General features: G+C 32.5%; 1 protein-coding gene across 1 annotated transcript in view; it reads left to right on the forward strand.

Moving 5' to 3' along the window:
• Positions 1–602: 602 nt before the first annotated feature.
• LOC138304667 (uncharacterized protein C12orf56-like) overlaps positions 603–19,159 on the forward strand; it is a 39,640-nt gene continuing 21,083 nt past the window's right edge. The window contains exons 1-5 of the mRNA XM_069244858.1: positions 603–1,021; positions 9,460–10,565; positions 11,391–11,420; positions 14,147–14,315; positions 16,471–16,547. Coding sequence (XP_069100959.1) covers positions 773–1,021; positions 9,460–10,565; positions 11,391–11,420; positions 14,147–14,315; positions 16,471–16,547 — 1,631 coding nt within the window. The 5' untranslated portion in view covers positions 603–772. The remainder of the gene's footprint in view (positions 1,022–9,459; positions 10,566–11,390; positions 11,421–14,146; positions 14,316–16,470; positions 16,548–19,159) is intronic.

Raw genomic sequence — 19,159 nt, forward strand, 5'->3', positions numbered from 1 at the left:
TACTTGTTTTATCAAATTGGTATACTGTGCACTGTTATACAACTCTATTTGTAGATAGTTAGGTAGTTTTCACGCTAATAGAGTGAGGAAGTTTTGTTTAGTTCTTTATTCTTTATTTTATAACTCCAATGATCAATGAATTAAAAAACAACATGTGAAATAAAAATATCTTTTAAAATATAGGACCAAAAGCTCGGAATTTTTTTTAGCAAACTGTGCGAATTCGTTGGGATTCTTTTCCATATCAGTTCGCAACTAACGCTGGCAAATCCGAATTCTGAATTAACATATATCTCTCATATGAATGGAATATTTGTTTTCAGAATATTGTATTCACGGGCTGACATTGATGTGTTAATAAAAAATAAATATATGCCTAGTTAATAAAGTTACTTATCACAGAGAATAATATTTAGTATCAAAATAAATTTTAAAAACAACAACAACACATTTTTCGTCCACGATTAGGAAATATATGGAGAAATGAGTATTCGTGAAAATCAACCTGAAGCCAAGTGCAATGCATGAAATTAATTAACGAGTTATTCCCCTTGTTATCTAGTTCTTCTGTGGCGTTCGGTACGAAAGAATTATACGACCTTTTACCCCAACTTCCTGCATACCAAATTAGCGGCAAGTGCTTGGCAGCGGTGTCAACGAATGGTGGAATGAGAGTGAAAATGTTGACGACTTACATGGAAAGCATGTCATATCATAAACCCCCTGCTTTGTGGATGTAATGTTAAGTGAAATCAAGAAACAAGGGGCATGAATGGCGCGAAGTGGATCCGAATCACTGTTTAAAAAGAACACGAAATTAGAAAGTTACTTGAAGCGAAATCTCACAGACGAAGCTTTCGAGCGTGTACGGGCATACGAATCATGTATAGTTGTGTCCGAAAAAGAAAACAAGGCATTCAAATATGTGATCCTGGGTGATGAGTCCATTTATTTAACGGAAAATCCGCCTAAGAATCTCCAGGAAAGTGTACATTTGAAAGACATCGTTGCTGTGGAATTGGTAAGTCAAGTGCAAACAAGACAACAGGTAGCCTATTGTCATTAGGTGGCCTATTGTTATACACTGGACGCACAGGTAAACAGATGGTGATAGAGTCACATTGTTCTGTAATGTGGTCAGATTCTGTAATGTGGTCAGATTGATTTTGTTTACAGTCCACCAGGATAAGTGTATAACTGTACAATGTATAAAGTGGAATAAGTTATAGCAAAGGATAGAACTTTTTTTTTAAATATTTCTAACAGTTACACCTATTCAATGATTATTTTATTTTAATTGGTAGTCATCAACTTCAATAAGTTGAAAATATCATTGAACCTAAAAATATTAACACTAAAATTTGTCTGACTTTTTTCATCCACAAATTTACATTTTGGTTCATCGTTACAAGGATTTATAAGTGAGAAGGATTCGTCACTGTCTCTTTACACTACTAAACACCACAAGAGATGCTTATGAACAGGGAATAAAAACCATTTTTCTCAACAAATACTTGTCTTATCGAGTCAAACGAAACACCAATGTAAAGTTAATGAAATTTCACAACATTTAGCACTTGCAATTAGATGAGATTTAGAAGAAATGTCTTAAATTTTCGTTAAAGAATTACAAAAGCTCATGAAATGACAGCCCTCTTCAGAGAGTAAGATTGTAAGTCTGGCACCCGCTAGCTAAATCAAAGGCTGCGGTCGGTGCACAAACACAAAAGCTCCTGCGTTGCACTTGCCCAGTACCCATTGTGAATTATCCTTCTCATATTCTTCCTTGATCGTTACAATTACTTAAGTGCTCTGGGCACTAATTATGGCAAATACCATATAATGACTATACTGTATCTGTCTGGAAGCTGAAGTCATTAAGAGCTTCATATCAAAGATCCATCTATAGAAGCCCCAGAAAACAGAAATTTCTGGTGACATGTATACATAATTTTTATTCCAAATAATCTTTGTGTAAAATCAAAATTTACAATCTGTTTTAGGTTATAATTGCTTAATTATGTCTTATATCCTGATCTTTAGATGCAACCATTATTTATCTTCAATTTGGGTTTATAAAACTAATGCATGACTTGTAGTTTTACCCTAATTAAATGACTCCAGATGATGATGGGTTGTAAAAATCAATCAAACAAACAAAAACAAAGTTCACATGTGTACAGTACGTAATTATGTGTAAGCATCTATACCAGCAGATCTATGAACAGTAAATAAAGGTCTGTATGTCAGCTCACTTTCGCGGTGAAAAGGGGTTAAATACCGTTTTAGTTATCACAAGTGAAATATTCTTTTCCATTAAAACAGCAGTAGCTACATACACTTGTGTACTGATGTCACCTACTTTGAATACCAGGTAATACTCTTGACTGTTCAAGTATTGATCATGCTCAGTTGCTGGTACGAGGTGACAAAATTCTTGAGAATATAATGCTTTAGAAATGTGAATATTTCAAGAAGAAAATCAAGAAGAAAATCTCCTTCCCTAAATATCAACTTATTAATATTTCACAACAAAATGACATTTTACTATGATTTTAGATTTATTGTCATTTTGATATATACTGTTTTTTCGCTGTTTCAAAAAGTTGATTGCACACACAAAATTAACTTTCACCTGAATTTGTTCAGTTTGTATATATATATTTCTTGTATCTCAATCATTCCCTGCATACATTATCAATATGCATTGTTGTATTGCAGCAATACGATAGTTTCGAGATCCAAAAATGACGTGGGTAAAGTACAATTTACAGTTGATTAGTCCCACCTTTCGGTGATTATGATGTCACGAAACATACGTCAATTGATGACATCATAATCACTGGATGGTGGGACTAATCGACAGTAAATTGTACTTTACGCATGTTATTTTGGGATCTCGAAACTCCCGTATTAACCTTTGTTACTGAACTACATTACAGAATAACTATACTTCTGTGTCAGAATTTAAATACCAACTGATTCAATTTAATAAAGTTTTACTATACTAGCTAAAGGTATTGCACAATTGACTGTAATTTATACAAAAGTTAAAACATTGAATATAATTCTTGTCAGTGAGTACAACAAGGTTTACAGTATATAGTGACTATGTGTAGACACTCCTGTTAGTGACTGTCAACTGGTCTTCTATATATCTGTTCAAGTACAGGTGAACCAATATTTAGACAGTACTATTATATACACTTAACATTATACACAGAACCTGACGTTCAATTTTTCTGGACCAAAAACTGGACAACTTAACTATTTAATTTCTCTTTGACATACTATTCAACTTGTCATATTGATAGTTCACAAATTTCTATACACATATAGGTACAGTATTTGTGTGTAATGTGGTATATGTAATATTAAATACTAGTTGTGTATGAAATACGGTGTTAAAAAAACATACGACTATACAAATATTAGCTCAGTGTGTATACCTGTTTTAGACTGACGAGTATTATAAAAGGACAATAGTCCATTGAGGAAAATCAGGTGTATTATCAGATCAAAGCTTACTACCATATGTAGACAATAAACGCACTCACGATTTGGATTTATACTTTAAAAGTCGGTAATGGTTAATTCCTGTAACAAAAGTAAGGGGAGATAATTCATAATGTTGAACATGAATTTACCGAGTACAGGATACCAAGGCCTTTTCTTTAGGTGAGATAAATTTTCAGTGTTAGAACACAAGGGGAGATAATCTCAAATATATAGCACGAGAAAAAGTAAAAGTTCACTAGAGTCTTGGACCTGAACTTGTGAAGGCAATTTTCAGATTCAATTATTAAAATAGAGTACCAGCGAGTTCCAAAAAGGGAATAGTTTTTAAGGGTAGATAATTTACAGTTAAACATACTGTAGAATATACTAGATACAGCTCTCAGAATCTGTTAAAAGGAGATAATTCGCAAAGTTTAACCATATGTAGATGATTAGATAGTTAAGCAGGGGGAGATAATTTTCAAAGATTAATCTACTACATTTATTGCATATAAAACCAGGTACAATGTAGTGCATAAGGGGAGATAATCTAAAATGTTGGGCAGAGTGTAGAGTGCTAAATAGATTACTAGGGGGAGATAATCTACAGATTTAACATATTGTATAAAATTTGAAAGGTTTCAAAGGGAAATAACCTATCACACTGTGTCTACTCTAGAGCACCTGTAAATTCCTTGAGAGATATACAGCAATGGACAATTCTACATTCACATATTCCTTATTTTATAAAGTTATAAAATACAAATCTATGTGAAGTGGAAAAAATGTGTAAAACTCTTGAATACATGGTATTGTTTTATTCAATTGGCTTGACAATCATGGACAATTTTATGATATCATATTTTGTAAACACTTAATTCTGACTGTTGGTGCAGGGCAAGAAATATCCCGGGTCTGATGGCCCGAGACCAGTAAAATATGCCCCCGGGCAAGTGAAAATTGGTGTAAACTTGCCCGGTTTTAATGTTAATTCCCCTGTTTTGGATTAAATTAGGCTAATATCTCAAATTCGGGCAAGTGGTTTTCAAAATAAGTTTCTTGCCCTGTGGTGGTTTATTTGTTTTCATTAATAATTAAAAGATAAATCTCAAACTTGATTGCCAGGTTTATAAACTTTAATGCATATGATTACCCTATATATAAAAAATAGATAAATGGAAAGAGAGACTAGATGTCCTTATCAATTCTCTATCCCATCAATAAAATTGGATGCAAGGTAGTCAATATTAAAAATAATAGTTACAAGTTTTATAATGACTCCATTGATAACTATAGTTACAAGATATTTGGTGATAAAAATTGATTGATTCTTTTATACAGTCTAATGAAGTGTAGTAATGATGTACTTGTATTGAACGCAACATCAAAGACCTATAGCTATATATTATATATAGACAGTCTCAGGACACATTAACCACAGTAAATAGAGACAGGGTATAATTGTGTTTAAGCCATGACAACCTAATATGATATCCGGTCTTACATGTAAAAAGATCAATTGATGATTCCGTGTTATATGTAAGTTAAATGGCAGCTAGTGTTCAATATTTTCCAAAAGGAAATGACAACATCAGCCTTTTGAAATGTTCTGACTGCTTATTATTGACTTTCAGAATCATGAATTCAATTACACAGAATTTGGCTTGACATTCTAAATGTCACAAATTTTGTATGTGTACTTAAAATGCAATTTCGTATATATGGTGAAAACATACTATTAGATTAGCTGTTTCGTATGTAAAATTTAACTTTGAATTGAATCATTTTCAAGACTGCTTAAATGTCAAAACATGTTTGAATAATATTTACAGAAGTCTTCATCAATTAGATGTCTTTTAAGCCATATATATATATAGAGAGAGAGAAAAGCCAGTTGATAAAAAGTGTATTGCAAAATATATTATATTTTCACTCTCAAAACCAAATTTGCAACTTCATTCTTTAATTCATTTAAAGTTAGAGAGAAAAACAATCAGTCATCCTCTTGAGATTGTGACACAGTGAATCTCAACCTATTGGTAAGATTAAAATTCTTATACTGTCAAACACTCAGAAAAATCTTACATCAAGAATCAGAACTGGTATATATACTATATAATAAAAAGTCATTAATATATTTAGTACCAATAAGCACTTATAAGGGCCGTAGTGGCCAATTAGTACTGGTGTCCAGACGCTCTTCTACTGGCTCTGCATCTCTAGTTTTCTTTTGGGAACTCTGGCTTAACTCCACGTGTACACCCCTGAAGACATGTTCATTTGAACTATTCTGATTCAAAGACTAGAACTGCTTATTTTAAAGGTGGTGTTCAAGCTAATGTTAAAAATCCCATAGAAACTGCCCACAGCCCAATTTTCTTGAAAATTTGTATATTGAAACTACCTGCACAAACATGCCTAAAAAAGGTTAGCCTTTGTTAAATATTCTATTTTTTTTTATTCATAAATTATATGAGTAGATCGTATACTTTATATTTAGTCATTTCTTTTAGATTTTTAGCGGAAAATTTTGTTTGAAATAATATTTTCAAACAAAATGCAAAACCTGTGATACATGCATTGTCTCTAAAGTTGGCTGCAGTAGGTATTAAATATGATAATGAAGGACTTCAAAAATGTTACTTTGAAAATTGTCATGTTGGCTTTAAAAGAAATCACCTTATCTTAATTTAAAATTTGTCATTAATTTTAATCACCTTTAGAACAACTGGGACCTACAAATATGTTGGTACATACATATATAGAATTTAGATTGAAGCCTTAATAAGTTTGTATTTTGGCACTGCGTTATGTAGCATTACAACCTATATCGAAAACTCTTTAATTATGGTTTGGTTCTGCTGCTGGTCAGCCCTGGGCGAAATCTGACCGATCACGTGACTTGGCTCCCAGAGGTTCTGGGCTGCTTTGCACACGGCCCTACACAAACTCTCGTACCTCTAACAAGATGTATATTATATATGTTAACAAGATGTATATTATATATGTGTGTATGTATACGCATACGTATATGCCTAAGTGAGTACAACAGAAATATATCCATTCCAGTCTTTCAATGCCATAAACCACACTTAAACATTAAGCTTCAATTTAAAAGATCATTAGTGAACTCGGTCTATAAATTATTAACAAGGTCATGATGTAAAGTGCTAATGTACTTATATTTATTCTCAGGCGTATCTTGTTTGCATGACAAATGGTTTTAAAAAGTTATTATTACATTTTATGCCGTTTTGTAGTCATTCATGTATGATGTTTATTCGAGCTCTGGAATTGATTTTAACTGAAACAATATTTTTAGCTCACCAGGCCTGAAGGGCCGGTAAGCTTATGTCATGGCGTGGCGTCCGTCGTCTGTCAACATTTCCTTTAAATCGCTTCTAGTCATAGGGTTCTGCATGGATTGTAACCAAATTTGGCCACAAACATTCTTGGGTGAAGAGGAACAGAACTTGTATAAGTTTTGGCATTGACCCCCCCTCCCCCCCTGGGGGACAAGAGGGGCAGGGCCCAATAGGGGAAATAGAGCGAGGTAAATCCTGTAAATCGCTACTTGTCCTAGAGTTCTTCATCGATTGTAACCAAATTTAGCCACAAATATCCTTGGGGGAAGGGGAACAGATTCCTTCAGAAATTTTAGAAACAATGAACCTGTTAGTATTCAGAACACTACTTAGCATTATTAACCAGATGAGCGATACAGGCCCTCTTGGCCTCTTGTTTGATATACACACAGAAAAATCTAATGGATGCAATGTGGTTATATTCAAGAGGGACATTATTATTTTGACATATCCTGGTTTATATAGAGGTCCCTCAACACCAAACAGTACTAATTAAACAACCCAACCCTAAATGCAGCCACAGATCGGATTTCTGCATAATTCCTTTTTAGCTCGCCTAATCGAAGAATAGGGGGAGCTAATATTGTCATCTCAGCGTCCAATTTCATGTTAAAATTTTTGAGCAAGTTTCTGTTTCGTCAATTGTTTAAGCTAAGTCATCATAAATGTTTATGATTTTATTTTCCTAATGTGTATGGATGCTGAACGCGATAATACAACCAATTTGGGGCCCTTTAGAGTTTTTTGAGTCTGTTAATTTGTCATATTTCCATGTTAAAGTTTTTGAGCAAGTTTCTATTTTGTCTATTGTTTATGCTTAAGTCATCATAAATGTTTATGATTTTATTTTCCTAATGTGTATGGATGCTGAACGTGATAATACAACCAATTTGGGGCCCTTTAGGGGGTTTTTGAGTTTGTTAATTTGTCATATTTCCTTGTTTAAATAGTAAATACTTGAACATCAACTTCTTCTGAATAGGCAAGCTTTGCTGTTCTCTAACAGCTCTTGTTCTAAATAGCCCTCCACCCTTGCATATTGCCACTTGGTAATACAATCGTTCCAATTATCTTAATACATTCCTGATTCTATTGGCATTTTATATAACCAAATAGCACAAGTATTTTCCTGTTAGGAAGAAGACATTGTAACTTTAGGGAGATTGATGTCCAATGATCATATCAATATAATCTAGATAATTAATAATTAATTAAAGGTTGTATTGTCAAAGTATCTAAATCATTAGAAAATAAAATATATATACAAACTCATACCTTTTCATACTTTAAAATAAAATTAACAAAAATTGAGATTTGCATTCAATTTTTTATGGTTCATTTTTGTCAACATTACTGGTAATCTCTTTATAAGGCTGAAATAGCCCTAGCCGAAAGATGGCGGTATAACGAGACAGGACGGTAGTCATGATGACTTGCAAATAACAAATATAAACGGAAGAAGTGTATATGTGATAATATAACATGGATGCATATTGTGTTTCCATTAGCAGCGCACTATCAGTTTGTTTGGTTAACAAACTAGGTGATAACCATTGTGTATAGTTACCATGGAGATCATATGTATACAACTACCATCATTAGGGAGGCGGCCATTATTGTTGTCATGTTACCATGGTACTGGGTACATCACTTCAGTAATGTCAGATAACATTGCATGTCCAGACAGAAATGTGATGCGTTTTAGGTATTGATCAAATATAGCCATAAATAGATTGAGATATGTTGTAATTAAATGTCTATTTCTATCTACTGTGTTCCCGGAGATGTCCTGGAGAGACTAAACCATGATGAGCAAATTAATCTAAAAGGCTTGGTATAGAAATAGCTACTTGAATAATTGTCTGGCTCTGTTTAGGATTTAAACGAGACTAATTAATTAGAGGATTACACACAATATTAATATTGTGGGTCTGAAAAACTTGTTATTACATTCTGTGATCTCTATTAACTAATTAGAAACATTGCTTCAAGCCTTGTTAGTCCTAAATTGATTACTTTGACAAAATATCTATTTGTATCTTGCAACCCTTCGCCACATTTAGATTCTTATATTTCAAAGGCTGGAATAGTCCAATTTATGAATTTTAGGGGTGAAATAGTTAATCACAATGTTATGGGTAAAAATGATACTAAAGATACGGTAGCTATATATAGGATGATAATTGCTTCATTGAGTTGATGAAATGAATCTGTTTTTTCCTAGCTGACTGATCATGAGTTGTTCATGTTCAGGTGTGCTGATATAACCAACTGTACATTGTAAATGTAATTTGTAACCTGTCAAAAACGACCCTTGTCTATTCCAACCCCTGTCTATTCTGACTTGACTGACATTTTATTTCTTGATTTTAAAAACCTGTATAATCCAAGCGAGTCTATATCTGAAAAAAATGGCAAAAAAATTCTGAATAACAATAAATTTCAAAAGCATAAATACAGCCCTGTCATTTGTTCTACCTAGAAATTTGTCTATTTGTTTCAACATTATTTTCCAGATCAATAATCTGTGAGGATTTTTATAAGCCAGATAGTTGTTCTTTATGTGAAATAGTAACATTTTACGTCTTTTCTACAGGTAAATGATTTCCCAGAATTCCTCAGTGGAGAAGAAAGAGAAAATACTCAACACTTGGCTGTGACATATTGGACAACCGAGAGTGGAAAAAGGAGATCTCTGAGAAAGGGGCGCAAATCTCCAAGGCCAGGTTCAGTGTCTGATCTCCATGGCGATCGGTCAAATGCATCAACACCCCTTGGGTTTATATCCTCTCAGGAAAATACGAACTGGTCAGAAGACTATGGCTACGCAACTCAAAGCATGTCAAGCCTTCAAGTCAGTCGGCCAGACAGTCGTGGGTCCATTGGATCCAACGGCAAACCGAGTAGTATCAAGAAGAAAAAGAATCGTTTAGTGCTAGGTGAAAGTAATGATGAAACACTGCTGAAATCTCTGAAAGAGGAATTGGAGGAGGATGGTTTAGAGGACATAGAGGAGAATAATGGCCTCTCTAACTCTTTTTCTTCCTCCTTACAACGGACTTCCTCAAATAAGAGGCGAGAGTTACCCGATCCCACCAATTCCAAAAGTGTAAATAAGGATAGTGACCACTCTAGTCAAAAGGGCATCAGTGGAGAAAACTTAAGTCTTTCTGGGTCAGTAAGATCAAATCGTCCTCTTCCACAGATGGTTCCCAAAAATAATGCTTTTGAAAACTCTACCCCCCAAACTATAGTTAATGGTACTTGTGAGGAAAAGTCTGCTGTGAACATAGGCATAGACCATAGTACTGATTCCAAGGTTATTGGCACTGTGGAAGTTGATGATGAAAAACCAACATTCTGTTGCTTAAGTCTAGTTTGTTTCAAAAACAGAAAAAATCTAATTTTTCCATTCTGTAGTAAAAAAGATACTGTTCTTGAAGATAGTGTGAAAAGTGCGAATATGTTTGATAGCAAAGAGGTTTCCTATCCCGAGAAAGAAAAAATCCCTCTTCCCGATATTACACTGGATACTAGTAGTCCCCAGGAGATCTTAGGGTCAAAGGGTCAAAGGGGTTCTCTTCCGTCCCTGCATGAAGCTACCCGTTCTCGCCGTTCCTCTATCACCAGTAACTTGCGACCTCCATCGCGGTCCGGTACACCTGCACTGGAAAGCGAACCAACCTTTACTCGAAGTGTCAGGTAGGTTACACTTCCACACTTGCAGGGATTGGTTTGCTCTCTGCCCTTGACCTTGATCACTCTGTTCAAGGTCAAGGGAACTTTTACACACTTTATATCAAGGAATAGAATGCTCCTTCTATATTGTTACCTTTAATTACTCATTTTCATAGATAGTTATATAATTCGCAAAACAGATCAAAAATTTTGATAATGAATATTTTTGAGAAATAAATAGAATAATAATCATCATAGTGTTAATAAGCTTGCAAACCTGATGCAAGAGTACATGTGATACATTCTTGCATCATTGATTGAATTATAAGTTAATATTATACAATGTTTTTGAATTTAAAGTGTCTGTTTTGCACATTATGTATTATAAAGTGAATGATGAAAAGAATAGAATGCCTTATATATCTACTGCATGTGACAAAAACATATATATAGTTATTGATTTATGGTAATTCACCCAAAAAGTTATAATATATTGTAATGATATTGCATGGTAGAATATTGAAATTCACATGGTCCTATTGACGAAATTGTATCAAACATTAAAAGCATTATAGAGTTTACAACTGAAAAATTGAAAAGAGAAATGATATTGACATTATTTTTTATGTAGATCTGGTATTGAAGTTGAATTGCTGATGTTAAGAGTACAGACACATGTGCACAAATTCAAAATTAAAGTTAAATACATTGTAGTCTTCTCTAAATGTCTTAAAATCATTGATGAGCCAGTCGCTAAATAAATGACCAAATATAAGTTTTCAGCTTTTAGTCCACTAAATTTTAAAATTAGCGACATTTCATTGAACTAATTTGATTTTTGTTTCCCAGGATGTTTCACCGTGATCCATCATTTCTCGGGTATATAGCTGATCTAGTCTCTTCTGTATAAACAAATCTTTTTTTTGCTTAAATGATTATCTAGGTAGTCGGTATCTTCTCCCTGCAGAATCTGTCGTATCGTAGAAACTTTGGTGCATGTTATTACGCACAGTCTATTTATAGATTAGAAATACTTACCGGTAATATCTTTTTCATCTTTGTGCATTACAGAGTTACCTGCCCTTGCATTGAGCATCGTTTGTGAAGTCATGTCTTTGAGAGCAAAAATAATGTTGTTTTTTCTGATGTTACGTTTAGCTCACAAACACATTACGTCACAATCTACTCGCAAGGGCAGATAATCCTTATATGCAAGTAAAGAATACCCTAATAGAGTCAATGTGTTCTGCTTTCCTGTTAGCATCTTTATTAATTACATATAAATATATATAATTTGATTATTAGGTTCAACTTGTCATAACTCCAACTTCAAACTATCATATTGTATTAATACGATGTTTTAATAGCTTGTAGTTAGTAATATATATAAATATACCATTATGTATGGGAGACCAGAGTGACGTACCTGCCTGAAACATAATGAGCTTTTCCATTAAAGTTAACTTAGAAGAGTCATAGTTATGTTAGGGGGTGAATGATTATAAGACCTTTTTAGAATTTTAAAATATATTTATATAATTAAATATAGTCAAAAAGAGTCAATCTCATAGTTATGTTAGGGGTTGAATGATTATAAGACCATTTTAGAATTTTAAAATATATTTATATAATTAAATTATTTATTGAATTAAATAACGTCTTCATTATGATTTTTGTGATGAAGTTAAGTGTCAAGACAGCTATCTAAAAGCAATGTTAAGAAAAAATGTTAAAGAAATATTAATTTCATTGGTTGAGAATTTATTGATATATGAAACGCCTGTAGAGCCATATTAATATTCCAGATATTAGTAGGCCAAACTGAATGCTGTTGATAACACTAAAATCGTCTCATCTCTTGATAAATAGCTTGTTAATTGTTACGATAATGACCTTTTCCCCATTCCCTTCATACAGTGACCCTGTGACTTGTTGGGATGTATGTGTCACTGTCGACAGTCTCGACACATTTTTCACACCTGGAATATTGATTTATTTCCACCTGACTTCCATTATCATCATCACCCACCACAGTGCCTTTCAACCTAATTTCTGTTGATATTGATCCAAATTCAGAAACTTTTAATTACCTGATTAATTTATTATTTCTGTATCTATTTTTTATACACCACTATCCTGGTATTTTTTTTTATTATTGTCATGTACATCTCTCGATGATGTGAAGCTTTTTCTGGACAACTATTGAGCATTCTTCATTTCTTTTGATTTCTCTGTTTTGTATTTGTCTTTCCTGTAATGTGTCTGTCCTACTTTTGTTTGTATATCTTTATTCCTACAAGTATAAAGTTTCTTCTGCTTGTGATCCACATCATTTCCTAAGTGTTTCAGTTGATATTTACTCATCCATGCATTTGACAGAGTTATGTGCTCTTGTGGGTATATGGTAATATGATTTCAACCTAAATTTCAGCCAAATAGAAAACGATAAAGAATGATATTAGATGTGAGAAAAATGACATTACAGGTTTATGACAGCCATATAGAACACAAATTTTGTCAAATAAAAGACTTAAAATACCAGAAAGTTTATAATACCTTATTATTGGTTGTAAACAACCACTTATCCAGGTAAATTATTTTCATGATTATCAGATATTTTTTAAAAATCAATATGAAATAAAATCTCTTTTATTTGTTGGTGGTGGTTCTGACATCTTGTTTTAGATTCTGTATCTGATGCTGCTAAAACTACACTCCCTTCCAGATGATATTAACGAATTAATGCTAGAATCTACATACATGTATAATATTTAGTATATAAATAATATTCAGTTTATTCATTTATTGCATGTGTTTATCATTTTTATACCGTCTTTTGTTTATTTTTATGAAATATTCTTCTGCATCAATATTTTTCCTAATTGAAGCTCAGTTGATTCTTAAATTAGTGAACTTGTTAAATGTATTACAGTATATGAAACAAAATCTTAATCAGATTCATTTTAAGTTTTGTCAGATAAATAAATGTACATGATAGGTTCATTGAGACAATTTAAATATAATTAAGATAATTAGTTCTTTAGAAAGAGTTTTGGGTTATCAGCTGAGTCTTGGTTGAGATCTGAAGTACATTTGATTGTATATAATTATGGATCATGTTTTTAATGTTGATGCTCAGTGCATGAAGTGATATTTTGAAAAACAAATCATTGGAAGCTTTCAGACTATGCAGTGATATAAAATAAAAATATTTTTTGTTATGACAAGTCATGAAAATTCTCTTTTCGTTAAATTGACTTTGATCTGAAACTTTGATGCTGTTTTTTAGACGTAAGCTCTGATTTCTAAGTTATTTTTAATTCTCTGTATGCTTATCATTACTATATGCTTAAACTCTCTGTTATCTACTATATACCTATATATGTATCTTATATATCTGCCTATATCCCTTTGACCCATTAAATTGATACAAATAAAGGGAAAAATCCATTCCAAAATTTAATAAATAAATAAATAAATACTGTCATACAGATCAGTATATATCCACTGTGTCCAGTCAACAAGTCCAACAATTTTAATGTCTTGTGAAGGCTGTGTATTGATATTTTGAAATATCTAATCTTCATTTTATCTCCTTTTTTTAGCAACTTAGCGAATGCATCTTATTCTGATTTGGGAGGTTCTGTCAATGGACTTTCTGCTGTGGGAGTGGAAATTCCTGAAAAACGAAAGACAGTTTTAAATATATACTTGCTGAATCTACATTCACCTATGTTAATGCTCATCAGAAGTGCCTGGAGTAACTACTTAATTGTAAGTATGATGTTACCTGTAATTATATAGTTTATCTTACAGAATTGTCTCCTCTTGTTAAAGTTACTGTGTCTATGTTGGATCCCAAGTGCTTTCAAACTGACAAGTGCATCTATGATCTAATTATTGGCATGTTGTTGTTTAGAAAGTTATAGACATTCATGTAAGGATTCAAGTGTCTATTTGTATAAAAATATCTTTGAAAGAATTAGATTTGAAAACCTCAGGCAAATTGGATTGTCGATGGGATATACAATTGTAATCATGGATTGAGAAAATCTCGATCCTCGAATACATGTAGTTTTATATTAAAGTCATCCTACGGTCCATATATAGTATATATATATCTATGGCCTCTTTAAATGGTGTCAATGATATTGATAAAATTAGCTCCTTCAGTGAAAATGAGGATATTTGCATTAAACGACTATAAAAATACCTCTTCATCAGAAAATGTGGTATTTTAATTCTAAAATGTTCAAAGTATGTTTTTTAAAGATATTTCTAGCTAATTCACTAATTTATGAGATATCATATGAAGTAACATTTTATTTTGATTGATCATAAATTGACTGGGTTTGCTTGTGAACTCCATATTGAACATGGCTGACGGTTGTTTTAACTCTCCTGTGTTCTATTTTGACTACCAGTAAACAGAGACTGTCGGCCCATTACGATGGAGTCATATCTTATTCATTACGCTATGTCTCAGGGATTGCTCATACTCATCATTGGTAGAGTTTATGGGCCTCGTAGGTTAAAGAATACATTCCGTTTTGACATCAAATACTTCTGACTCACAAGCATGATATTAAAAGCATTGTCAGATTGGTGCTGGAAGTTTAATTTTCTATCATACAAAATTTTTTATTAATTTTCTTTTATTAAAAATTTTAACCTACGAATGTTTTCAATAGGAGAACAGAGAACTGTCCTCATAAATATTAATGATGTGTCCTAAAAATAAAAACAGATGTTATGGTGATATTTAACATAGAGGGTGCTTGATGTCAATTTTGAATGGATGCATATTGATTTTAGGGCTTGTAATTTGATATTTTTCTAAATGAAGTAGAGTTAAATAAAATGGCACTAGAAGTGCAATAAAATATTTTATCAAATAAATGTTGTTTGTCAATGAACATGAATGTAAATAAATATGACACTGTATATATATATATATATACAGGGGGTATTTGCACTGTTCAGTAGTTTACGAATATGCAGTCTAAAGTAAAATAAAATCATATGGAACAAAGCTTTATAGATAAAGATCATGCCATAGAAAAAAGGGAGAACTTATCCCTAATTTAATAAATGTGTTCAATATAGCACCGTACTGAGAAGTATGCGTGAACTTTCTACAAAATAATGAGAGCAGGATATGGATTATTTATTTACAGTGTAAACTTCCTCAGGAGTTAAGCTGTCCTTTATCATAAGTCTGAGGAATTGATTTTCAGGATCCGTCATTTGACTTTATGACCTAAACTGTCTATACTATGTCTTTGAATTGTATTAAATCAAGCCCCGAACACATGTTTGTTAATCCTTAGAGTCCTCAGTATATATCTGTCAGCGATCGACTGACCCCACCTTTCAGATAACGTCAGAATTTTAAATACTGTGTAAGAAGTCCTGTTGTGACTCTGTATTATAAAGCATAAAAACTGAAAATATATGTATGTTAAGACTTGCTCGAGGAAACTTTCTTTATACCCATTAAATATTGAAATGTTGTTGAAGTGTTTGATTTATATAAAATACGCGGTAGAAGATCAGAAAGCATGGTATTGAAGTGTTGTTTATAGCTGTGATTTAAACCCATGTTGAAAAGAGAAAAGCTTTATTTTAAATTGTTCTTTTAGATAATTTCACTGACTTTCATTTTAAAATTTGATGATTTTAAGGCTTGTCATGTATATAGTTCATTTAGGTATAGGATATTTTGTTGAAAAATATATTGACAAAAATTTAAGTATAAACTCAAAAAAAAAAAAGAAAAAAAAAACAATATTGCTTGAAATACACATGCACATTACTATCAGTGCGATAAAAGGGAACATTGACAATCTTTGTTGTTGTTGTTTTGTTAACCTTTGGTGATCATTGAATGACCTTGACCATAAGAATGCTCTAATGTTGGTTTTTTCAGCGCCTAACCATGATGCAAGATTCTGAGTATGAAAAAGTATTCAAATCTAGTGTTGTTAGAGGTCCACATAACCAGAGGTGAGTTGTCTCCCTTTTATGTTATCCCTTTTATGTTATCATCAAACAAAAAAGTTTGCTTATTGCAGGAATATACAATAAAGTTGAGTTTACTGGTAGTTAAAAATGATGGGCTGCATATGCCTAGTAAATATACATACTAAAATACAGGAGAATTTGTTATTTTTCTAAGCTTCAGTTTATGTTCCCCCTCCCCTTCAAATCATAACACATGTAAGGGCATATACTTTGTTATGTGTTACCAAAGTCCATACTGTCAAACTCCCCACTGCCATAAGCTTGCCCTTTACCAATTTTGAAGTGCATTTTTTTTGCCTTTGTTCCTAGATCTTATAAATTTATTGCAAGGTACACATATACATTGTACACAAATTATTAAGAGATGGGTACATCAATAGATATAGAACACTACTTACACACTCACTCACACCTTTACACTATAATCTGCCTTTGACCCAAGTGTCACTCAGGTCAATTTTCAACCGTATCATTATATGTATTTACTGTTCTTTTGTCCATGATATGAATTTGTCATTAATGTTATATGAGTGCCACTGTGTCCTTATTAAAACCCAATGGCAAGTCAAACATCAAATAAGTTTGGCTTTAAGTCAGATGTTCAATTCAAACCTTTGACTTGGGTTCAGTGACCTCAAGCTAGCTGCATGGTCGATGTAATATAGACTAAATACAGGTTTATGGTGACCGTGTTACAATCTTTTGTATTTATAGATACTTTCATTAAAAGTTTGATTTTCACAGACAGGACTGTAATAGTGTATACCAGTAACTGTTCATAAAAGGGTATAGAAAACTCTCAAAAAACCATATAGTCTTCACCTCTTTTGATCTAGATATGAAAAAATCATCAAATTAATCACATTTCTTTACGGTATTGTTTATACATCCTGAGTTCAATATTCTTGGTCAACTCTACAATTAATTTTGTAATTTTCTTTTATATTTTCATTGAATAAAGTCTTAGTTTAATTTTCTATGACAATATAAGTGAAAAAGATACATTAGAAATTCAAATGAAATTTGTTTTGTTGGCTTTGCGTTCCGCACGATTGGATATATCAGTTTACACTTGACATATTTTGTAAATGAAAATCGTGATATCAAAACGTAAAGATACTTCCCTGTACAAAGAGATTTAACAGGCAATTTGAACTACTTTGAACGTTAGGTTTATTCAGTCACAAGATTTCATGACGTGATACAAAATTTATATGCAAAGATTTGTAAACAAATGTGGAGCCAACCTTGGCTTTAAGGATAAGAAATTTGAGCCTAATGAATAGACCCGTATCTATAAATACTATACTCTATTGTTGTATGTCTGTATTTAACGAAGATTTAAATGACAATAGAAACAATAAGGTAGCACTGTGTATAATGATTGCATAGTTAGGGGACAAGGCTAAATGTTACAGTCGTGTACTTCCATGTTAGACCATGAAGTTAAGTACGACACCATAAAACCGTAGCTATACTCAGCTAAATCAGATGCTGTTGATCTGGTTCAATTTATATTGAGGCGTTTTCTATAAGATATATTAGTCCATCAAAATTTGTTAGTACCTCTGGGTTGTAGCAATTTGATGCCTTTTACGTAGATGAGATAAATATTTGGTATTAGTTGTAGGTCTGTGTGTTGCTCAAAGACGTACGCGACTCTGGGTTAGTTTTCTCCACCTCCAAACTCTGTCTCAGTAGAATTATTCATTCACAAATTATTTCCTTTGGTATTTCACGAAATCATTGGGTTACAGTTTGGACATATCATTGTATCTGTTATAATGAGTTTGGCAGCTTAACCAGTGCCATACGGCAACAATGCACCAAGAAAACCCTTCGATTATATCTCTGTTGTCAATATGACAGCTGAAACATGCCACATAATCCAGCTATTGAACTGTTTCTCTCTGGAATTTGTTTAAGTGACATTATAAATATCAATATCTGGGGCAAGTCTTATAGCCATACGATATAGACTTATAGATCTATAGTAGAAAAACCATGTGCGTTCTAATAGATCATATGTTGTCATTAGCTCGTGGACTGGCATACAGTGTGTTGGCTGGTGCCTCTTACTCATTTACAAATAATTTGTTAGTTTGGCTATTGTCATGTAGAGAGAATTAATTTGTGTATAATAATCCTAATGTTATATACTGTAGTGTTATAGTCAGAAGATGTTAAGTCAGGAAGGTCATCAACCTTTTAAGGTTATCAACGGATATATATAGAATTGGTGTCCTGATCTTTATTCAGGGGAGACAACTTGATAAAAAGCGTTCATAGACCTGTAAATGATCTAAAGAAACTTCTTAACTCTCTTAGCATAATTATTCAATGTGAATATAATAATACAACTCCATATCTGTTATGCATGGCCTTAAAAGTTGATATGGAAAAATATATATAATAGGCTCACTCATAGCATCCAAGGGAGATAACTCAGCACAAAAAATCAATGATTTGGGTATTGTCATTCTACAGCATATCAAATATTTACATTTCAGCATTAATTGATATGGAAATGGGATTTAATTCAAGCAAGTTGCTTCTGATAGTAATTTTTGTAAGATATATACTCCTATATAATT

The sequence above is a fragment of the Argopecten irradians genome, chromosome 12 (genome assembly GCF_041381155.1).
Source record: "Argopecten irradians isolate NY chromosome 12, Ai_NY, whole genome shotgun sequence".
Classification (NCBI taxonomy): domain Eukaryota; kingdom Metazoa; phylum Mollusca; class Bivalvia; order Pectinida; family Pectinidae; genus Argopecten; species Argopecten irradians.